General features: G+C 44.0%; 2 protein-coding genes across 4 annotated transcripts; both read left to right on the top strand.

Moving 5' to 3' along the window:
• The first annotated feature begins 690 nt into the window (after positions 1-690).
• Positions 691-9,559, top strand: tox4b (TOX high mobility group box family member 4 b). 2 transcript variants are annotated; one of them, XM_061031714.1, is made up of 9 exons: positions 691-800; positions 3,505-3,573; positions 3,721-4,011; positions 4,087-4,341; positions 4,427-4,699; positions 4,803-4,883; positions 6,385-7,035; positions 7,134-7,288; positions 8,348-9,559. In XM_061031714.1, exons 1-9 carry the CDS (start codon positions 795-797, stop codon positions 8,403-8,405), a joined length of 1,839 nt encoding a protein of 612 aa, XP_060887697.1. In that variant the 5' UTR covers positions 691-794; the 3' UTR covers positions 8,406-9,559. The 2 variants fall into 2 exon arrangements, with proteins under 2 accessions (XP_060887697.1, XP_060887695.1); XM_061031712.1 differs by lacking the exon at positions 691-800 and adding an exon at positions 2,417-3,290.
• Positions 9,560-10,804: 1,245 nt separating this feature from the next.
• Positions 10,805-22,090, top strand: supt16h (SPT16 homolog, facilitates chromatin remodeling subunit). 2 transcript variants are annotated; one of them, XM_061030971.1, is made up of 24 exons: positions 10,805-11,061; positions 11,985-12,077; positions 12,167-12,337; positions 13,225-13,377; positions 13,458-13,604; positions 13,715-13,866; positions 15,477-15,649; positions 16,046-16,136; positions 16,237-16,310; positions 16,387-16,499; positions 16,597-16,662; positions 17,203-17,319; positions 17,688-17,797; positions 17,894-18,047; positions 18,139-18,266; positions 19,193-19,455; positions 19,547-19,665; positions 19,974-20,212; positions 20,306-20,381; positions 20,909-21,078; positions 21,173-21,302; positions 21,404-21,530; positions 21,643-21,717; positions 21,954-22,090. In XM_061030971.1, exons 1-24 carry the CDS (start codon positions 10,996-10,998, stop codon positions 22,058-22,060), a joined length of 3,114 nt encoding a protein of 1,037 aa, XP_060886954.1. In that variant the 5' UTR covers positions 10,805-10,995; the 3' UTR covers positions 22,061-22,090. The 2 variants fall into 2 exon arrangements, with proteins under 2 accessions (XP_060886954.1, XP_060886955.1); XM_061030972.1 differs by having other exon boundaries at positions 10,807-11,061; positions 17,203-17,301; positions 17,682-17,797.
• The last annotated feature ends 1,390 nt before the right edge of the window (positions 22,091-23,480 follow it).

Here is a 23,480-nt window from a genome sequence, read left to right as displayed (position 1 = left end):
TATGTGTGTGTGTCTGAGAGATTGTGTGTCTGTGTGAGAAAGAGCGCTTGATATCAAAAGAGCGGTAAACTTAGAGGTGTTTGATTCCACTTTAATGCTTTTTTTTTTTTTTTTTTTTTTACAGTGTTATCGTGCAGGGATTCTTTTCTGTTCATTGTTTTTACCTAAACATTTGTTTTCTTGCTTGTACATAAAGACGAGAAAGATCCCAAGTTTTATCTTTTTTTAATTACATTAATATAAAAAGAAAGCATAAAAAACTTTGCTTGAAAAAATACTGGAAGAAAATAAAGACATTTTGAAAGAAAATTTACAACTCTGGTGAAACTCTTTTGTATGACCACATAATCACCCATTTTATATTTTAAGTACATGATATAACCTACATATTTATAACATTTACATAAGTGCATGATTGTTACATTTGAAACTTTTGGCTTGAGACCGGATATTAAAAAAAAAAGAAAGGCTAAAAGATTTTAACTGGAATAATACGTTTGTTTTTTTTTAGAAAATTAAATAAAGAAGTCTATTTTTTACTCTTATTTTTAATGCTTACTTTTATTTATTCTGTTTGTCTGGTTTTCATTTCGTTTACACAGAAAAAAAATAAAAAATATAATTATTCCGGAATGACGATGATCAGATTTCTTCGCGTGATGACGCCACTTCCACTTGTACGTACAATCCGGAAGTCGGTTGCCTTGTGATATTTGAGGAAATCCATTCTGGCCGAAGTTCACTTGCAAAAAGTGGGATAAACACAAAATATAATCACTTTTCGGGGGGTGAGCATGGAGGTAAGAGTAGTTGGTATTAGAATCTTGTTGACACAATAAAATAATCACATTTTTCTTGACGTGATAATTAATTACAACATCTTTTGGTTGTCACAAACACAACGATGGCCTTGTTGTCGCGACCGTAACACCGGCTGTCTCATACATTTTACCTTTAATAAGTTACAACAACTTAAACAAACTTCATTTTCTCGCCCAGAATTCATACAAATAAAAGTTTTAATGTTAAATTTAAATTAAACAAATCAGTAGTCTGAAACCTCTCCATGTACTTAACCAGAGGATTGTATTGGACCGTACCATTGTTAAGAACTGGAGGTGAGTTGGACCGTACCATTGTAAAGAACTGGAGGTGAGTTAAGCTGCCGGGCGCAGGAAATAATTTATGTTTTTTTAGTTTAATTAAAATAAATAGTTTTTATAAAAGTATTAATGTGTTTGATTTGCAGTTACACGCAAAAATGTGTCATGAAAACGATGACATTTAAATGTATTTAAATCAGGTTGTAGATATATTAGAAACATTATATTAAAGATGCTTCCTGTCACGGCTTTCAAAATAAACATACAAAAATCTAACATTTTTTTCCAAGATCGCCACAATAACTTAATTAAATCATAATTTGAATCAGAAAATTATTATTATTATTTATTTTAAATTATTATTATTTATTTATTTTTAAATTATTATTATTTTAATCATTATTATTATTTAAAAAAAAAATATATTATTATTTTTATTATTATTATTTAAATTTCTTTTTAATTATTATTATTGTAAATACTTAAATAAAAAAGAACTACAGCTTTAAACACTGAGCTCATAAATGTGAAGTCAAATATTTTGCGTTAGGGTCAAGCCTGTGATATTATTTGATTAATGAGGGTTTGGTTTTATTGACAAAAACTGTTCTTAAATGACCTCAAACATATTTGTATTTCTCTGGTCTGCTTCTTTTTACTCATTATGCCAACAAATGCACCGCTTCCTAAAATAAGCTGAGTTTAAATTGCCTCACAGTTAACCCCCATTTGATTTGTTCAGAGAAATTAAAGGAAAAATAGGATTACAAATTACATCCATATTAATGTGATGTTATTTATATATTGTATTTGCCTTTTACTTTTGTTACCTAACTAGAAAATGATGGATTTCTGCTGTGGTGGGTCGCGTTTATGTCTTTGCATAGTTAAGATGGTAACTCACAAATACTGAACATTTGCGAGTCTGTGGAAGATCATGTTGCCCCCGAAGATGAAACATTTTTAAATCCTTTAACGTGTGTGTTAAGAAGATCCTGGTGTCTTCTTGTTGCTCCTGTATGTCGTTTTGGATCCAGCACCCTCTAAGGCAGGGGTTCCCAAACTTTTCAGCTTGCGACCCCCATTATGATGATGATAGGTACTTGGGACCCCACATTTGACGCACTGTCAAAACACTAGCATTAGGACAGAAAACACCATCATATTATTTTTGTAATTTATTGTAAGAAACTACTTTTTTTACTTACTGTATTTTCAAATTAATGGGTGAAATATCCAATTTTTAACCATTTTTATATGTTTTCGGAAGGAATCTCACGACCCCCCCAGTGGGCCCCGACCCCCACTTTGGGAACCACTGCTCAAAGGGATGTAGCCTACGTGTCCTTTTTTTAAAATTGTATTTTCTGTTGTAGCTGTCTGATTTTATTTTGAAAAACATGTTACCAAACATCCGGTGCTGTCTTCGCGTAAACTTGACTGCTTTGTGCGCTGACTCAATCAATGATCCGTTGCTCGGGGTTTCGATTGAGCAGCCTGGCCCGGGCCAACACGAAGCGATAATATGGGGAGTCGGGTCTGCCCGTCTTTTCTGTCTTTCACCTTTACAGAGTTTATCATCGTTACCTGAAGCTGTCTGCGTTTAACCCGCGTGGCTGTGTTCTCCGTTCACCGCGGCTGTTTGTTCGATGTCGCGTTTGAGGACCGTCCGTCAAAGCATCACCTGGCGTCTGCCGGCGGAGTGAAGAGCGCCGCAGCCTTGCGTCAAAGCCAGCTAAAAGCTAAACCGTGGGTAGGACAAGTCAGCAATAAAGACCGGCAACAGCCACGTTACCCCGAGCTAGCCAGCCAGCCAGCAGACGGGTTATTTTTGGCACGGTTGCGTACACATGCTCCGTTTTAGACGCTAGTCCAAACATCTGTGCAGAAGCTGTAAGAACAAAAAACCTTTCGAGTGTATTTTAGGGTTTGTATATCATCTCACCAGGTACCTGAACATAACTCTGTTTTTAAAGCACAGGTAAACAAAAAAAACCCCAGTTAATTGTGATTAATTGCGCAACATCTGGTTAAAAAAAGGGGCCTCATATCTAACACATGAGGCCCGGTTGAAAAAAGATGGACCTGAATTTTTATTCGGATTTGACGGACGGTACCGGGCAGCACGACGGGGATCCAGAGTTCCTGGATCCGCATTCATTCAATGGATTTGACTCTGACAACAAGGTGACTCTCTGGTTTAATGGTGGTGAACATCCCTTAAAATGACTGTCATTGAACGCATCTTGTTTGTAAAGATGTCACCTTTGTTTTCAGTCTAGAGGACACTAAATGAGGTTTATTATTACTCAATGTCTGTGTTGTAATGTTATAATAAAAGGAACAAGATAGTTTTAAAAATAATATATTTGAATAACTAACGCACCTTTTAATGTTTCAGTTCCCTGGAGGAAGTGACAACTACCTGACAATCTCCGGGTCCAGCCATCCCTTCCTCTCGTCTTCAGAGGTAAACTGAAAGATCTGATCAAACAGTTTATGTTTTCTTATGATTATCGATCAGTATGACTTAAAATTGTAATGATGATAACCTTATAAATGCTGCTTTCAAGTCAAGTCGTGAAAATGAAAACTAGACCTCCTCCCTTCCCTCCAGACCTTCCACACTCCCAGCCTCGGCGATGAGGAGTTCGAGATCCCCCCGATCTCTCTGGACCCGGACTCGGCCCTCACCGTGTCGGACGTGGTGTCGCACTTCGGGGAGCTGTCGGACACGGGACCCTCGGACAGCGTGGTGGTCCCCGGGAACGCCGTGGTGGAAGGGGACGACCCGTCGTTCGCCTCCACCTTCGTCAACGCCCCCTCACAGGGGCTGGAGCACCTGAGTCTGGGGGTCATAGGTCACCAGTCGGGAGGCGGCGCTCTGCTGGGGTCGTCACTGGGGATGGTGAGAAGGGGGCGGGACTTTTAGATTTTAAAGTTCTTTCGGTGTAAATGTCTCTAAATGTTTCTCCGCTCGCAGGACCTCGGCCATCCGATCGGCTCTCAGTTCAGCAGCTCGGTCACCATCGACGTCCCGCTGGGCGACATGAGCCAGGGCCTTCTGGGCTCCAGCCAGCTCACCACCATCGACCAATCGGAGCTCAGCGCTCAGCTGGGGCTCGGCCTGGGAGGAGGGAACATTTTGCAACGCTCCCAGTCGCCCGAACACCGGCTGTCGGCCACGGCGTCGCCCACCAGCTCGCTGCAGGACGACGACATGGACGACTTCAGGAGGGTCCGTCTCAAAACGTGTGGAGGTTAATTACGCGATGTCTACGCTCCTGTTTCATTATTCTCTCTCCTCGTCTCTCCCCCATCAGAGCGTCCTGGTCGAGTCCCCCGTCTCCCTGGCCGTCTCCCCCGGCGTCATCTCCCTCGACCCCTCGCTGTCGGCGCCCCCTCTCTCCGCTCCGGCCTCCAGAGAACAACAGAAGAGATACCCCAACGAGCATCAGAAACCCGTGTCGGCCTACGCCCTGTTCTTCAGCGACACGCAGGCGGCCATCAAGGGGCAGAATCCCAACGCCACGTTCGGGGAGGTGTCAAAGATCGTGGCGTCCATGTGGGACAGCCTCGGGGAGGAGCAGAAACAGGTGAGAGAGGACGAATCTGATCGCAGTCGTGACCTCGCTGTGTCAGCTGGATGAAAGCAGATTCAGTAACCCCCTCCCCTCCTCCCCCCCGTTTGACTTTCAGGTTTACAAGAGGAAAAACGAAGCGGCAAAGAAGGATTACTTGAAGGCGATGGCGGAGTACAGAGGCGGACATTTTTCTCAGGTAAGAGCTCAAAGGAACGCTGAAAGAAGGTCAATGTGTGGTGTCATGAGGTCAGTGTGTGATGTCATGAGTTCAATGTTTGATGTCATGAGTTCAATGTGTGATGTCATGAGGTCAGTGTGTGATGTCATGAGGTGAATGTGTGATGTCATGAGGTCAGTGTGTGATGTCATGAGGTGAATGTGTGATGTCATGAGGTCAGTGTGTGATGTCACGAGGTGAATGTGTGATGTCATGAGGTCAATCTGTGATGTCATGAGGTCAGTGTGTAATGTCATGAGGTCAATGTGTGATGTCATGAGGTCAATGTGTGATGTCATGAGGTCAGTGTGTAATGTCATGAGGTCAATGTGTGATGTCATGAGGTCAATGTGTGATGTCATGAGGTCAATGTGTGATGTCATGAGGTCAGTGTGTAATGTCATGAGGTCAATGTGTGATGTCATGAGGTCAATGTGTGATGTCATGAGTTCAATGTTTGATGTCATGAGGTCAATGTGTGATGTCACAAGGTGAATGTGTGATGTCATGAGGTCAGTGTGTGATGTCATGAGGTGAATGTGATGTCACGAGGTGAATGTGTGATGTCATGAGGTCAATGTGTGATGTCACAAGGTGAATGTGTGATGTCATGAGGTCAGTGTGTAATGTCATGAGGTCAATGTGTGATGTCATGAGGTGAATGTGTGATGTCACGAGGTCAGTGTGTGATGTCATGAGGTCAGTGTGTCATGAGGTCAGTGTGTCATGAGGTCAATGTGTAATGTCATGAGGTCAATATGTGATGTCATGAGGTCAGTGTGTGATCTCATGAGGTCAATGTGTGATGTCATGAGGTCAGTGTGTGATCTCATGAGGTCAATGTGTGATGTCATGAGGTCAATGTGTGATCTCATGAGGTCAGTGTGTGATGTCAAGAGGTCAGTGTGTGATGTCACAAGGTCAGTGTGTGATGTCAATGTGTGATGTCATAGGTCAATGTGTGATGTCATAGGTCAATGTGTGATGTCATGAGGTCAGTGTGTGATCTCGAGGTCAATGTGTGATGTCACGAGGTCAGTGTGTGATGTCAATGTGTGATGTCATAGGTCAGTGTGTGATGTCATGAGGTCAGTGTGTGATGTCATGACTCATCGACTGAGCTGTCTGAGAGTTTTGTTAAAGTGAGATGAGGCGTTCAAAGACAGCAGCAGTGTCGTTCTTTTCCATCATTGCGACTATAGGGAGACACTGAGGAGGATGATCTACGGTGCGCCTTAAGGGGACAAAAAAGCATGAGATTAATCGTGATTTAAAAAGTGTGTGCTTTTATTTCAGACCTTATTAATGAAGATGAATGTCTCTACGGGTGTTTGACACGGTTAAGTCCGGATGAATATGATGTAACTGAGGTTGTAAAGACTCCGCCTCCAGCAGACAAACATCCGTCAGTAAATCTTTAATCTTCACTTCACAGCAGGAGAGATGTTCTAACTTCTTCTTCTCTCTTTTCTCTCTTCAGGCTCCGATTGAAGTCATGGACACCTCCCCGTCGCCCCCTCCTCCAGCCCCCGCCCCCTCCATCAAGACCTCCCCCGCCTCCACCCTGTCCGCTCGCACCACCCGCTCCCAGCACTACAACCCCGAGGAGAACACCATCACCAACATCTGCACGTCCAACATCATCCTGGACCTCCCCCAGGTCACGACGCGCTCTCGGACCGGCGCCATTAAACCCCAGCCTCCACCCGCCCCCCCGCAGAACCCCCCCGCCGTCACCAAAATCATCATCAAGCAGACGCAGCTGCCCTCCGGCGGCGTGTCCGTCACGGCGACGGCCGCCTCCTCGCCGCGCCAGCCGCCGCCCCTCCAGCAGATGCAGAGCAACCCTCCTCCCCCGCGGCTGCAGCAGATGGTGCGCGCTCAGGCTCCGCCCCCTCTGCAGGCCAAACCGCGGGGAGGAGGAGCAGCAGCTGCCGCCGCCAAGGCCCCGCCCCCGCTGCAGATCAAAGTCGTCCCGTCGGCGAGACAGTCGGACGCGAGCGTGCCGATCATCGTGACGTCGTCGGGCGATGCGCCCACATCGGTGTCGCTGCTGGGTCTGAGGATGGAGGTCGGTCAGTCGGGCGATGTGGAGGCGGGAGGAGAGGAAGTGGTGGAGGCGGAGGAAGGGGTGAGACTCATACTGCCACAGTGCTGCATTCACTGTCTCAGAAGAAAAATCGTAAATGTCTGTATTTGCAACGTTCTTTTTTTTTTTTTTCTGTCCAGATGGAGGTGGAGGTGAACATCGCCCCTGTCCCCAGCTTGACCCCCACCGCCAGCCGGAACGTGTGCGTGCGCGCCGGCTGCAACAACCCGGCCGTGGAGAGCAAAGACTGGGACAAAGAGTACTGCAGCAACGAGTGTGTCGCCAACCACTGCAGGTCGGTTCACCACAACGTGCACGACGACCTCATCAGAAAACACAATGACACAAGATGAGCAAAGACAGAATTATTAATATTATTATTATTTCATTTAAATTATAATATACTCACTTATTTATGTAAACACTGTAAATGACTCATCTGTCACATAACTGCATTTTTCTTCTCATGTTACTTCAGCATCTTTTTGCACTGTTTCATGTTTAGTCATGTAAATATTACATTTTTTATTATGTTTATTGTTGATATTTAATGTTGTACCTGTACATAAGAGAGCACAGATCACTGAAGTTAAATTCCTTGTGTGTGTAAACATATCTGGACAATAAATCTGATTCTGATTCTGACAGAAGAGGAACCGTTTTGTCCCCAGGGGGCGCCAAAAAAACCAAAAGTTCCTCATAGATTAATTTTCTTCATTGTTGTCCGCATGATTTCAACCGACAGCTGCAAGTGACAATCACATGGTTTATTATTTAATTTAGATAATCAGGGAATTTGTTTCTCAAAGAATCAAACATAAAAAATGCTCTTCAGGACATTCTTAGATTTGCTTGTTCTGACACAAAAACATTCAGAGTCTGATTTATTTGTATTTATTTATTTTACAGGGACATTGCATATTGATAAACATTTCTGTAAATATAATTTTCATCTGTTGTTCATCATGACACAGGAGGAAATACATAAACCATGCAGGATGCACATAAAGCAGCAATTGGTTAATATAAAAAATGTATATCATGCAGGACAGACATGGAGCAGACGTAACAAAAGAAAAAACAAGTATTAGTAAAAAGCACGTATCCAATGATTTCATTGTATGTCAGCGACGACGCTCGTGCATGTAAGTGAGGGGGCGTGGCTTTTGAGGGAGCACAGAGGGGAGGGGGCGGGTGCAGACGGAGCACTGAGGGAATGCTACTTTCACCTGAACAACTCTGCCTTTAAAAGAATAATATTCTAACCCCCTTTTTTTTCTAATCTGCCTCTACACTTCTGTACGTCTAAAATAACCAGTTGAATTGACCTCTCTTGTTGTTGTCTCCTCCACAGAGATGTGTTCATGGCCTGGTGTTCCATCCGAGGGCAGAACTCCACCACCGTCACATAGGGAAGAAGAAAAACTGACGAGCAAAAAAAAAAAAAAAAAAACCCTCGCCAGTTTATACGCTTCACGGAGAGGAAACACGGACAAGGAACAAAAAAAATAATAATTAACACGAAGGAATGAATGATCAGGCTCAGGTATCGGCACATAATCATGAGAAGAAAACAAGAACTAAGAGGAAGACGCACCTGCAGGGGAGAAAAAAAAAGCTGAAAGTCACTAAGATGCTTTTTTTTTTTTTTCTGGGATCGATTAATCTCCCCTGGCGGCGGCGTACTTCCTGCAGCGGGAGCAACGGCTCACAGTGAGGACGCAAATAATGCACCAGAGGAAACTAAAGACTGGACTCTGACTTCCCTAATGATCCTCTCTGTTGGGAATCTGCATCACAGACTTCTATATATACACAAATATATACATAAATATATCAAATGGATCATTTTTTATGGACTTGGTGTGTTTTTAATTGTCATGAAAAGATTAAAAAAAAGCAGGAAATCATGACCCTGCAGATAAATTCAGCTTCTTGGCTCTGCCCATCACAGTCGCATCGAGGACGGATTCATGTCAAAGAAATCTGAGAAGACGTTATTGTTTCATTTTTTTGTCGGCGGCTTCTTAAAGGGACAGACGAGCGACGATCTGGACGAAGCACAAACGGTCTTAAAAGGTCTCGTTTGGAGGCGAGGTGTTTGTTGCCTTCTGAGCCGCTCGAAGACAAAAAAAAAACGACCGTTGAAACCATTTGAGAGGAAACTTTCCAAACAGGTGCTAACATTCAGGAAACTACAAACTGTTTCCTCAGTTCTCACTTTTCTGCCGAGTCACCTGAAAAACAACAACGCGAGAGTTTTAAAGGTGCAGATTTTGTGGTGTAATGTGTTTGAGGGGGAAAAAAATAAGAAAATATATGAAATAAAGACACCAGCTTCAACAACACTTCTGTAAGAGGAGGGGGAGGGGAGGGGGTGTTAAGGGAATCCAGTGTAAAAGCTTTACTTTTTAAACATGACGGTGTTTTAATTTAAAGAGCTGCCTTCAGGGCGGTTTAATGACGGAGGACAGGACGGTCGATGATGCAGTGATCATGCTGGTTGATTGTAAATATCCTGGAAATGTTTGTAATTGTGAAATAAAATATTTTATGTTTTAATATACATTTTTTTGGGACGCACGTTTTGGCCTCACAAAGACAAGCTGCAGTGACGTTTATCTGTTTTTTTTTCTCAGTGATCAAACAAAATCAGTGCTGATGGATATTTTATATGAATTTAAACTTTCACTGAGATTTAATTTGGTTTCTCTAAATATCTTGAAGAATTAGGAGATTTTAAATCTTCATAGAAGTTTGAAGCTCATTGGGGTGCAGATGGCCTAGCGGTTCGGACGCCCCCCCCCCCAATGGATGGAGTCTTCCAAGCAGGTGGCCCGGGTTCAAGTCTGGCCTGTGTCTCCTTTCCTACATGTCACCCTCCACTCTCTCTCTCTCTCACTGACTTCCTACTCTATCATCTGTCCTTTCAAAATAAGGCAAAAAGCCCAAAATCTTTTGAATATTAAACTGAATCAAATGTTATTATCTTTGTCTTGGAGAATAATTCTATTTTCCTTATTTTTAATGTATGTCATTGATTAAAAACGCCAAATAATACCACACTTAAAAAAAAAAGTGTAATAAAACTCAAACTTTATTCCCAAAAATTATAAATAAAGACTTTTCTTCTTCTTCTTCTGCTTCTTCTTCTTCTTCTTCTTCTTCTTCTTCTTCTGCTTCTTCTTCTTCTTCTTCTTCTTCTTCTTCTTCTTCTTCTTCTTCTTCTTCTTTTTCTTCTTCTTTTAGACATCCCGGCAGTTTAGACCACATCTGGGCGAATCACTGCCCTCCACAGGCGCGGTTTCTATCGCGAGATTGACGTCGGTGCAAAGTTTGATGACGATGGCGGGAAAGGCCACCATGGCGGGAAAAAGCAGCGTGGACCACAACTAGTGAGAGGAGGCGCTGTTGCGCAGTGCAAAACCTGCGCTGAAAATGCGCCACAAAAACCATCAAATACAATTATAAAATATTAAGGATTAAAGGAGAACGAGAACAATAATTGTTTTATTAATTTATTTTTTAATTTAAATGAAGAAATCTTTATGGTAAATAGTGTTTCTGATGAAAGGTGGTTATGTGAAGACTTAGGAGGGGGAGGGAAAAGGAGCCGAGGAGGAAGGGAAAGGAAGGAAGGAAGGAAGGAGGGAGGGAGTAAGGACTAATTACAACAGATTGGAGTGTGCGTGGTTGTTCAGGTGGAGAAAAGCCAGATTGCGTTACATTATATGTTTTAAAAATAAGATTTATTTTAGCGGATGGATTTTGGGATGAAGCTGTTTGTGAGGTTTGTGTTGCATAAGGAAAAAGGCTTTTATTAAAGGTGTGTGTGTGTGTGTGTGTGTGAGTGAAGCAGGCGGGGAGAGAAAGTGCGTTTTTGTTGGTTGACACTGATCATCATCATCATCATCATCATCATCATCATCATCCTCATCCTCATCCGGCCTGCGGAGCAGCGAAGAAGAAGCCGGGAGCTGGAGTTTGAACACGGGACTCACCATGGCGGTAAACCTAGACAAGGAAGCATACTACCGCCGGATCAAGAGATTATACGGCAACTGGAAGGTAAAGCTGCTCGATTCTGAGTTAAAAAAAATATTTTTGTTGGTTAAAAATGTTAAAAAAGTGAGCTGCTGGAGGAAGCCTCAAAGCTAGCGGAGCGAGCTGACAGTGTTGTCGGCGTGAGCGGTGATGATTCCCCGCATGACAAAGCACCGACACCCGGGGACGCACGGAGGGCCTCACTCACCCTAAACCACTTTTTTTTTTTTTTTTTTTAATCCGCCGATTCTCTCACACAACCCCGAACTTGCTCACAAAAACCCCCGCTCCTCCTCTAAACTATAATGCAGTGCTAACTCATGTTAGGCTAATCAACCCATTCACCGCGTTAGCATGCCAGCTAACTTAGCCCGCTCGATAGGAAGTTTGTGCTGGCTGACTTGGCAGTAAAGCACGCTGAATGTGTCAGGAATCAGCGTGTGGTCGTTCAACAAGCACATGGTGGTTCTAAAAAGCAAGGTGTGATTATCGTAACTCTGCTGAACTGTTTAATGTGTCGCTGTATGCTAATGTTAGCACGCTAATTAGCATCAGAATCCAGCATCACAGCAACGTGTGCAGGATGTGCTGCAGGATTACTAGATTTGAAGTCTTTTATTTTTTCTGTGTTTGAGGTAACTTTAGAGAATGTGTGGCAACTTTTCAAAGGGGTCTTCATCTTTTCTTGTTGTGTTTTCTGTGATATTGTGGCTAAAAACACTTAATTTAAGCAGCCTGGTAACAAAGCACTGCTCACATGAATCCTCCTAAACACTAAAAGTTTGACTTAAAAACTTTAAAATAAAAAGCTTTTTGGGACATGCAGCTCCTTTGTGTGTTTCAGCATCAGGTTGTGGATGTTGCCAACTTTTCACAGATGCTCCCAAACTCAGGCTTTTCCTCTCATCTCATTGATTATTCTGTGTGTGTGTGTGTTGTTGTTTCAGAAAGCAGAAGATGAGTTTGGCAAAGTGGACGCCATCGTGGTGTCTGTCGGAGTGGACGAGGAGATTGTTTACGCGAAATCCACCGCCATACAGGTAACGTGCACGTCCCATCAGCAGCAGCATCACTCAGACGTCCCCGATGAGACTCCGTAACTTTTCTGTGTTTTCCTGTTCTTCGTCAGACTTGGCTCTTCGGCTACGAGCTGACGGACACCATCATGGTGTTCTGCGACACCAAAATCATCTTCCTCGCCAGCAAGAAGAAGGTGGACTTCCTCAAGCAGGTCGCCATCACGAAGGGCAACGAGAACGCCAACGGAGTCCCGCCCATCACCCTGCTCACCAGAGAAAAGGTGAAAACAGCTCAAACGCATCGTGATTCCTTCTTTTATTATTTTGTTCGGTGCAAAATTCCCCCCCCCCCCCCGTTTTTCACGACTCACTCACTTAAGTCGGCGTGATCACACTTCAGCGCTCACAGAACTTATCGTCGTGCATCACAGCTGCTTTATAAATATTCACAATTTGAATATATTTCATTTCATATTTTATGTTTGGTTTCAACATCATAAAACACAACAGAAACATATTTTCTCATAATCCTGAAACACTGTTCATGAACAGGAAGAAGAAAACTTACAATACCTGCCCCCCCCCCCCCCCCCCCCCCCCCATCATTTAACTCCGTTTACTGAGATACACATTTTGTTTTTAATGTAGTGCGTGTAAAATTAAAAAAAAATATATATAATCGAATTCAAAAAATTAGAAGAACATTCGGATGTTAAAATTAATATTTCTGGGGGGGAAATATGCAACTTGGACAAATGCGATCCGATCCTAATAGTTAGGCATATTTAATGACTGCAGGTACATGAAATTCAGGGTGGGAGAGTGCTGGTGGAGGAGGGGGAGGGAGCCAGGTGATGAAGAGTCTGAAGTTTGATTTAAATTTGAGTTGATGTACAGAAAACAACACAGCTTTATCTGTTCAAATCTTCTTTTTTAAAATTTTTAAATATACTCTATACTCTAGAAAGAAAAATGTTTATTTCCAGTATAGATCAGCCCTAATTGAAATATAATAATTGAATAAAGCAAGAAGTTTTAACTGTTGTGCTTGATCACAAATCCATAAATAAAAAAAACATCCAGGTGGTGGAAAGTTCAATCTGCTCATCGTGAACTCTGGTCAGATCATTTCCAAACTCTTAAAGCCGTCTGTGTTTGTGCCTCTCAGAACGAAAGCAACAAAGCCAACTTCGACAAGATGATCGAGGCGATCCGAGGCAGCAAAGAAGGGAAGACGGTCGGCATCTTCAGCAAGGACAAATTCCCCGGGGAGTACATGAAGAGCTGGAGCGACACCATCACCGCCGAGGGCCTGGAGAAGGTAAGACGGCGTCTCGAGTTAGGGAGCTTGAATAAAGGAGTTTGGGAGTGTTTTTAAAGCTCCGCCTCTGACCTCTGCAGGTGGACATCAGCGCTGTGGTGGCGTACACGATGGCGGTGAAAGAGGAGGGCGAGCTGTCCCTGATGAAGAAGGCGGCGGCCATCACCAGCGAGGTTTACTCCAAGTTCTTCAAAGAGCGCGTGATGGAGATCGTCGACGCAGACGAGGTGAAACGACTCGTCCTGAAGGGAACTTTAAAGTTCTCATGGATTCAGTTTTCAGATGTTCTGACTCCCCCCCCCCCCCCCCCTCCGCTCCGCTCTCTCGTGTCCTACAGAAAGTGCGTCACAGCAAGCTGGCGGAGTCGGTGGAGAAGGCGATCGAGGAGAAGAAGTACCTGGGCGGAGCGGATCCGTCCACCGTGGAGATGTGTTACCCTCCAATCATCCAGAGCGGAGGAAACTACAGCCTCAAGTTCAGCGTCGTCAGGTAGAATCTCCTCGCTCGGCAGGGACGCACTCAAGCGGGGGGACTAAGTTTCCGTCTGTCACCTGTGGAGAATTTTTTATTTTTTTTTAGCCAGTCGTTCAAGTTGCAAGCTCGGCAAAATAATATATATATTTTTTAAGATTTCTTTCTGGGGGCTTTTTGCTTTTATTTTGAAAGGACAGTGGATAGAGTAGGAAATCTTGACGAGGGAGAGCGAGGTGTGGCATTTCTGAAAGGGCAGCCACAGGTCGGACTTGAACCCAGGCGTCCCACTTAGAGGGCTACACCTCCGTACGTGGGGGGGGGGTGGGGGGGCGGGACCTAACCGCCAGACCAGCTGCGCCCCAATCAGAGAATATTTGAACTACAGTGAAGAAGACGGCGAGCAAGACGTCTTTAAAAATGAATTCTTGTGGCCAATAGAAGGTTCTGACTCGTATTTCATTCATCATCGGGTTTGGACAAAGAGACTCGTCAAATCTCCACTTTAGACAACGTGGAACGGGGATGATTATCTGGGTAGAAAAATATGTTTTTTAAGAATAAACATTCGGCAAAAAAAAAAAAATTACATGAAAAAAAAAAACACGTTTAAGATGATATAAAAAAAAGGTCGTTTCTGTGATGCTATATTTCTTCTTGACCCCCCAAAAAATGCAGCAGAGGAGTCGGTAGCTTGGCGGTTATGTTGCACGCCACATGTACTGAGGCTGCACAGCGGCCCCGTGGGTTCGAATCCGACCTCTGCCCTTTGCGGCATCATCCCCCCCCCCACTCTCTCCTCCCATCACTTCCTGTCTCTCTTCCGTTGTCTTATCCAATAAAAAGGCCCAAAATGTCTCTTTAAAAAAAAATGCAGTTGCGATCGTAGAAATAATAATATTTTTTTCTGTTCTAATACGAATTTGGTGAAGAAAAGGTTTCCACTCGGAGTGTACACGTGTAACCGGTTAGTAAATCATAACCGTTAAAGAAAAATCAGTTTTTTAAAATTATTTTAAAATGTTTTAGAGACACATATTCAATCATCTCTGAATGACTAAAGCTACAAATGTTCCACTTTGACAACGTTACTGCGCTCGCAAATGCACGTGATAAATGTTGGATAACTGACCAGCGGGCATTACGTCGGTTACGTCACGTAAACGAGTAAGTTTCACCTTTGACCTGCGATGGAAGCCAAGACTACTCAGCGAAGTGCGGCGTGGAGGAGCCGCACTCCTGGGGATCGACTCTAGTGCCGGGCGATTGTTTTGGACCGTGCCTGTGCGGGTTCTGGCTTTCCATGTCGCACCCCCTTTCGCAGCGGCGGTAACCGGTTGAACGTAAGTCCGTGAGCCTCTCTCAACTTTGAGTGGCGGCAGTGATGTGGAGGAATCTTTCTGTAAAGCGGCCGCACCCTCCGTTGGTTGTATAGCGCGACTGCGTTCCAAACGGTTAACCGTGTACACAAAAAAAATGACGTTGTGTAACCGTTTACAATTTTTTGTTTGTAGCCGTTCACACCCCTAGTTTCCACTGTCATGTTTTGTTCCTTTTCAAATGTTTGACAAGATGTTGAAGGTTAGCTTAGCATTAAGTTTAAAAAAAACGAACGTCTTCTTTTCCAGCGATAAGAACCACATGCACTTCGGCGCGATCACGTGCGCCATGGGGATCCGCTACAAGTCGTACTGCTCCAACCTGGTGAGGACCCTCATGGTGGACCCGCCCCAGGAGATGCAGGACAACTACAACTTCCTGCTGCAGGTGGAGGAGGAGCTGCTCAAGGAGCTGAAGCACGGTGGGTTCAGGGGCCCGGCTGGGAGAGTGGGAACTTCAGGCGTTTGTCACAGAAAGCTGGGAACTTGTTTGAAGTTACAGGTCAGGTGTAGATGTGTCATTCAGGTTCTTATTTATTAACTATCTAATTATTTATTTTTTAATCATGGTTGGAAGAAGTAGATGGTGCAAAGTTGATGATTTCTTGGAATAACTCTAAATAAAAAATTCAGAGGTTAAATTTTAGAAGCTTAAAAATGTGAATTTGGTTCCTTTTTAAAAAAAAAAAAAAAAAAAATCAGACAATCGTCACTTCAAAGTTCTGTTAACGACCAAACAATTCACCAAGGTGGAACTGATAAGAGAGGAGGGACACAGCCGAGCACGTTTTTAGATTTAACCTCCGTCTCCTCCACAGGCGTCAAAATCTCCGACGCCTACAACGCCGCCGTGGAGTACGTGAAGAAAGAGAAGTCGGAGCTCGTCGCCAAGCTGACTAAAAACCTCGGGTAAATGCACACCTTGTTTTTGTTTTTTTCTTACATCAGCACTTTTTTTTTAGACGTCTGATAATCACCTCCACTTGTCGTTGTTTTTTTTTTTTTGCAGCTTCGCGATGGGGATCGAGTTCAGAGAAGGCTCTTTGGTTCTGAACGCCAAAAACCAGTACAAGCTGAAGAAAGGTGAGCGTTTGACTTCAGTGTCTGTGTCGACGTAACTCCGGTTTTGAAGGCGAGCTTTAACGTGCGTCTCCTCCAGGCATGGTGTTGAGCATCAGTTTGGGATTCGCCGACCTCGTCAACAAAGAGGGCAAGAAAGACGAGCAGAAGAAGTACGCCTTGTTCATCGGGGACACGATACAGATCAACGAGGTAAGATGCGCGCCGAACATCGTCAAACCGCCAGAGTGTCGCGGCACGCTCTCGTTGTAAACGCATTTATTACAAGCCGACATGTTTTGTGTCACAGGAGGAGGCGGCGACGATACTCACACCAGTCAAGAAGAAGATCAAAAATGTGGGAATCTTCTTGAAGGTGAGTCTCCGTCTAAACTTTTTCACTTTTTGTAATAAATAAATAAAATAAATAATAAAAAGTACGCTTGGACCGAGGCGATAAAACGATAACGATAATTATTGTGGTGTCATATTTGTCAACATAAAAAATTTGATAGATTTAACCTGTAATTACACCATTCAGCCACCGGGGGAACAGCAGGGCGCTAATGCCCCTTAAGCGCTAGTTGCCACCCGGCATTAAATAGAGAAGACGATGAACCAATCGTGTCGCAGGGATATGGGTAGGCGGGCTTTACAGAGACGTTTAGAGCGGAATGGAAACAGCCGAAATTAGCGCTAGCCACGCTGAAGAAAACGCCGAGCGTACGGCTCAAAGCGGGAGGAAACATCATCGACAAGACGACGAGAGAGGACGCTCCACTTCAGGAGTTTAAAAGACATTTTGGCGTTCCGTCATCACTTCCAAATATGGTCACAACCCCGCCCCCCTCCCCACTCTCTCTGTCTTAATCTTCACATTTTTGAACGCCGCTTGTTTGTTTTGTTTCCATCTCAGAACGACGACGAGGAGGACGAGGAGGAGGAAGGAGACGATGCCGAGGAGCTGCTGGGGAAAGGGGCTCGGAGCGCCGCCCTGCTGGCAGACAGAACCAGAGTGAGTCCAGACGAGCGCGTGCGTGTGGTTGATTGTTATTCTGTCACCTTGACTTGAGGGTGTGTAACTAAGAGTGTGAATGTCTTTGTACTCTATCAGCTACTGGGGAAGGTAAGTATTTCTCGTTTCTACTCAAACCTCATCAGCTGTGGTTCAGTTCTGAGAATCCACGTTCTGAGGGGAAAACGTTTTTTGTCCTTTTTTCGTTTGAGTGACTCGTTTTTTTCAGTTTTTTTTTTTTTTTTTTTCTGACCATCCGCGCACATGCCTGTAAATCTGCATGTATTTTTTTTATGATTTGATCCCATTTTCTTGTAACCGTTCGTGCTCCCGGGTGCCGGTGTGTGATCACTCAGTTGTTGTCTGTTGTCAAAACTCAGAACGAGATGACGGCGGAGGAGAAGAGGCGGGCCCATCAGAAGGACCTGGCCAACCACCTGAACAACGAAGCCAAGCGTCGACTGACGGAGCAGAAGGGGGAGCAGCAGATCCAGAAGTGAGTGTGGAAAGTCGGCCTTGTTGAATATTTAACCCGAAGTGAACCCGTCGTCTCGACCCACGTTTATTAACCCGACCTTCTGTTTCCTCTCAGGGCCAGAAAATCGAACGTCTCCTACAAGAACGTCTCTCAGATGCCTCGAGAAAAAGACATCCGAGAGATGAAGATCTTCATCGACAAGAAATACGAGACGGTCGTCATGCCCGTGTTTGGTATCGCCACGCCGTTCCACATCGCCACCATCAAGGTTTGCCCAAACGCTCACTCCTCACGCTCACATTTATTTATTTTTTTGTTTATCACAGTGACTTTGACGTTTTCTCCTCTTCCCTGTTCAGAACATCAGTATGTCGGTAGAAGGAGACTACACCTACCTGAGGATCAACTTCTACGTCCCCGGCAGCTCTCTGGGGCGACAGGAGGGAAACATCTTCCCCAACCCCGACGCCACGTTTGTTAAAGAAATGTGAGTCTCAACTTAAAAATGACCGAACCTTTCATTGAAGGTTTCCCAAATTAGCAAATTCAAAGTGACGGTGAAGAGAAACATACTGATATCTCAAGGATTCCTTCATTTGTCTAAAAAATAGAAATGTTTAATTCAGGTAATTATTCAGATTGACACAGTTCAGCAAATTCTCATTTCCAGTTTGTTGTTGCTTTGCGTTTGATCAAAGACAGTACGGGAGTGAACTCCATCCCCGTTCTTACTTATTATAACGGTCAAAAACAATCAAATTATATTAAAGGTGACATATCCTCCTCCTTTTTTAAAAAGTGTAAATAAGTCTCAGAGCTCCTCAAAACATGTGTGAAGTTTCTTGTTCTAAATCCACTCTGATCCTGTATTTGATCATGCCTATAAACCCCTCTATTTCAGCCCTGCTCAGAACAGGCTGTTTCTGTGTCTGTACCTTTAAATATGTAAATGAGCTGTGTCTGACCACGCCCCCTCTCTGGAAGGGCTTGGGTGTACTCGGTGCTTTCTCACTCCATGTCCTATTGTTTACGGTGAGAAGGCAGACTCAGAGGGCAGAACAAACACCTAGCTGTGGGAGTGTCACCCACCTGGGGGAGGGGCTACTGCCCTTTGTGATGTCATGAAGGGAAAATCTCCAAACGGCCTGTTTGAGCACACATTTTCTGAAAAGTGGAGCAGGCAGAAGACGGAGAGGATGGACTTTTCTCATCATTGGGGGGTTTTTAAACAGACTAGGGACACATAATAGAGTTAGAGGAACATGGTGAAGAGGATTTTACAGAATATGACCTTTGACCTTTAAGTATTCTCAAACTGAAAATTTGTTCGAATTACGAAAAACCCTCCAAACTAACCGATTTTAGATCTTTAAACCTCCTTGACGTCTTTTAAATGTCGCTCTTCCCCCTCAGCACATATCGAGCGTCCAACCTGAAGGCGCCCGGCGACCCGTCGGTGCCCTCCACCAACCTGCAGAACGCCTTCCGCATCATCAAGGAGGTGCAGAAGCGCTACAAGACGCGGGAGGCCGAGGAGAAGGAGAAGGAGGGCATCGTCAAGCAGGACTCGCTGGTCATCAACCTCAACCGCAGCAACCCCAAACTCAAAGACCTCTACATCAGACCCAACATCGCTCAGAAGAGGATGCAGGGCTCGCTGGAGGCTCATACCAACGGTGAGACAGCGGGGACAAAAAAAAACGTCTCGCACAGACGAGTGTTGGGGAATTTGAAAAATTATAAAAAAGAGGGCTTCTTCTCTCTCAGGTTTCCGTTTCACGTCGGTACGCGGCGATAAAGTGGACATTCTTTACAACAATATCAAGCACGCCGTCTTCCAGCCGTGCGACGGGGAGATGATCATCGTTCTGCACTTCCACCTAAAGGTACGTCCAGATCGCTGAGTGTGTATACAGATGGACGACGCGCCTCTGCCTTCTCTCGGGGGAAGCCAAAATATCCCCGCAACGAGGGCTGATATGACGTTCTGATGATGTCATTTGTAGCCGGAGTCTGCGCATTAGGGATTGGCTTGTGGGGCTGCAGGAGTCCCGCCCCCACCGCCAAACGAAACGCACACAAAACTAACCGATAAGATGACCAAGATCAGATTCTTGATTCAGTTTTGAAGCAGACTTTATGGAAGAAGAAAAAAAAATAGTTTGGCCTCATTCAGTATTTATTTTCCCCGCAGAACGCCATCATGTTCGGAAAGCGACGCCACACGGACGTCCAGTTCTACACGGAGGTCGGCGAGATCACCACCGACCTGGGCAAACACCAGCACATGCACGACCGGGACGACCTGTACGCCGAGCAGATGGAGCGCGAGATGCGGCACAAGCTCAAGTCGGCCTTCAAGAACTTCATCGAGAAGGTGGAGACGCTGACGAAGGAGCAGCTGGAGTTCGAGGTTCCCTTCAGAGACCTCGGGTGAGTGAAGCTTTTAGAAAACCCCCGACCTTAAAACAACGATATGGAAAGCTTCACAAACAGCTGGAACTGAATCTTTCTTTTCTTTTTTAGGTTCCAGGGCGCCCCCTACAGGAGTACCTGTCTGCTACAACCCACATCCAGTTCACTTGTTAATGTCACTGAATGGGTGAGTACGCAAAGGTGGTCAAAATGTTCAAAACGTCGATACCACATGTTTTAAAACGATGCTCTCTGTCGTCTTAAATATCGAAAAAGCACCGACGCTTTACAGAAACTCGTTCGATCTTTTAATCCAGAAGCTGCTGTGAAAGAGAGAAAACTGTTTTCATCAATATCTACATTTGTGCAGAAGTTCAAAGTATTAGAACCCGACCGATTTATCAGCCAGCCGATAATATCTAATTTGATTACAGATATTTCTCGATTTATTCATCAGACAAAAATCATTTAATTTGAGTTTCATTGTATTACACCAACAGTTCTCTTTGACCAGCAGATGGCGCTAATGCGATGTCTGTTTTTATATCATCTTTCATAGATCTAAGAAAGATATCGGCCGATAAATCGGTATCAGATTTTACAATTACTTTTTTTTTTTTATTATTGAAGTGACATCGTTTAAGAAGCTGTCGTCCAAACGTCTCTCCGTTTCTCGTGATTCATTTGCTCTTCCCGTGTCCCCGTCTTTCTCAGCCGCCGTTCGTGGTCACCCTGGACGAGGTGGAGCTGGTCCACTTTGAGCGCGTGCAGTTCCACCTGAAGAACTTCGACGTGGTCATCGTCTACAAGGACTACAGCAAGAAGGTCACCATGATCAACGCCGTGCCCGTCAACTCCCTGGACCCCATCAAAGAGTGGCTCAAGTACGGAAACCGACGCGGAGCAGATTCTGTGATCAGAACCGGCGGAGTTTGGAACGATTCGCTCTAATTCGGGTCCCACTCTCTCTTTTCTCAGCTCCTGTGACATCAAGTACACGGAAGGAGTCCAGTCCCTGAACTGGACCAAGATCATGAAGACCATCGTGGACGATCCGGAGGGCTTCTTCGAGCAGGGCGGCTGGTCTTTCTTGGACCCGGAGAGCGAGGTGCGTACTTCTGCTCTGAGAAACACATGAACAAGTTCTTCAGCAGAAAGGGAGTTATATATATTTTTTTAATTTCATGGATTTTGCGTTTTTGTTCTCAGGGGAGCGGTGCGGAGGAGGACTCGGAGTCCGAGATGGAAGACGAAACGTTCAACCCGTCTGCAGACGAAGAAGAGGAGGAGGAGGAAGACAGCGACGAGGACTACGACTCGGAGACGGAGGACTCTAGTAGGTTTTTTTTTTTTGTTTGTTTGTTTGTTTTCAGGAGGTTAACTCTGGATTACTGTGATGTGCGGTGAGAGGGGGAGGGGCTTACTGTGTTTTGTTTCCTGTGTGGTAGATTACAGCGAGTCGGTCGGCAGCGAGGAGGAGAGCGGTAAAGACTGGGACGAGCTGGAGGAAGAGGCCAGGAGAGGTCGGTACCTGAATGTGTTTACTCGTCACTTAGCTGCAGACGGAACGTGTTTTTGTAAAGTTAAAGCATGAGGAAACTGAAAACAAAAACCATCTTAAAGCAAATCGGGTCTGCAGCCGTTTGAAATAAGAAGACGTGGAGATGATGTTGCTGACCCTTAAAGTCTGATTTGTATTTCTTTGTTCTATGTAAAAAGAAAAAGTTCAGTGTTAAAGTTGTGATTTGTCGCCCTCTAGCGGACAAAGAGAGTCAGTACGAGGACGAGGACACGTCCAACAACAAGAAGAGGAAGGTCCGGTCAGAGCCTCCGCCGCCGCCCAGCAAGAAGAAGAGACGGCACTAAATGTCTCTCACACACACACACACACACACACACACACTGCCAAATCTAGTTCACCCTTGATCCTTTCTTTAACCCCAACCGGCTCTTTTGACACACACACACACACACACACACACACACACACAGAAAATGTGTATATAGATGTTAGAAGCCCCTTTTTTTTGGTGTTGGTCAGTGATGATGATACGAGAAAGACAGACACACACACACACACATTTGTCATTCATGAGCCTTTTTTTCCCTCCTCATTCTCTCTTTTGTTTCCTCCTCTCGTCTCCATCCTTCAGCCGTCAGGTTTGTGTGTGTGTGTGTGTTTAAGTGGGTTTTTATTGCAAGCGTCCATTTTCTGTTTCTTGACTGACGGATTGATAAATGAAAAGACTTGCGAATATTCTGCCAAGTGTTTTTATATAAAAACAGAAACTTATAATTCCCCTCCCCCCCACTGACCTCCGTTTCACTTTCCCCGCTTCTTTCTTTTCCTTCAGTGTTTGTTAAATTGCGCTTAAAAAAAAAAAAAAGATTTGACTTTTGTCTTTTTTCCAGGGAGGGGCAGATACATTTTCTGATCTTTCTTTTTTTTTTTAAAAGGGGTTTGTAAAGGCACACGCATACATACACACCGTCTCCCTCGCACTCGTCCCCTTCTCCGTTTCTCTCTTTTGTTCGTTTGGAGTAGATTCTGTCTGTTGTTGTACTATTCATTCTGAAAAAAATCCTGTTTTTGTAATAAAATTAAAAGGAACTCTAGTTATTTTTGATTGTCTGTTTTTTTCTTCTTCTTAAAAACTTGAAGGTGTCTCTAAATGTTCACCTCGTTTTCAACATTTCTTTTTTTTTATCGGTTGTCTGAATGTAGAAACTCAGGGAAAAAAACCAAATTGGCTTTCTATGAAACACTTGAGGAAGGCTTGAAAAGTTAAAGTCAACATTTACAACTTCTACGCTTCAGAGGTGATTCTGTCCAGATGGTTTTTATCCATCTATTATGAAGGCACTTTGATTTTATTGAAAAATGGCTTTTTAAATTAATTTTGCTTGTAAACTAAGAACTGTTTCCCTTTCATAAAACTGAACGTTCCTCTCCGCACAAATTATTGGAAATGTTTTTTATTTGCATTTTGTTTGTCTGAATACATAGACATTTTAAATCACACTCTGCCTTGGATTATTTTATTAAACTTTTGGAGTGCGCATGATTTCTGAACTAAGTTGAAAATGCAAAAAAAAAATGTTTTTTTTTCTAAGGTAGGAGAGAAAATTTGTGTGACTATTTAGACTTTTTATTTCTATTGAAAGCTTTTGATTTTTTTTTGTGAACATTTTTTTTTCTCAATAATTCTGAAAAAAGAAAAGAGGTATCTTTAGGTTTAAAGAAAATAAAGAAGCCAAATTATTTTTTAAACAATTACATTTGGGG

Source organism: Labrus mixtus, chromosome 23 (assembly GCF_963584025.1).
Source record: "Labrus mixtus chromosome 23, fLabMix1.1, whole genome shotgun sequence".
Classification (NCBI taxonomy): domain Eukaryota; kingdom Metazoa; phylum Chordata; class Actinopteri; order Labriformes; family Labridae; genus Labrus; species Labrus mixtus.
The sequence above is the reverse complement of the archived record's forward strand: the minus strand, read 5'-3'. Positions and strand labels throughout refer to the sequence as shown.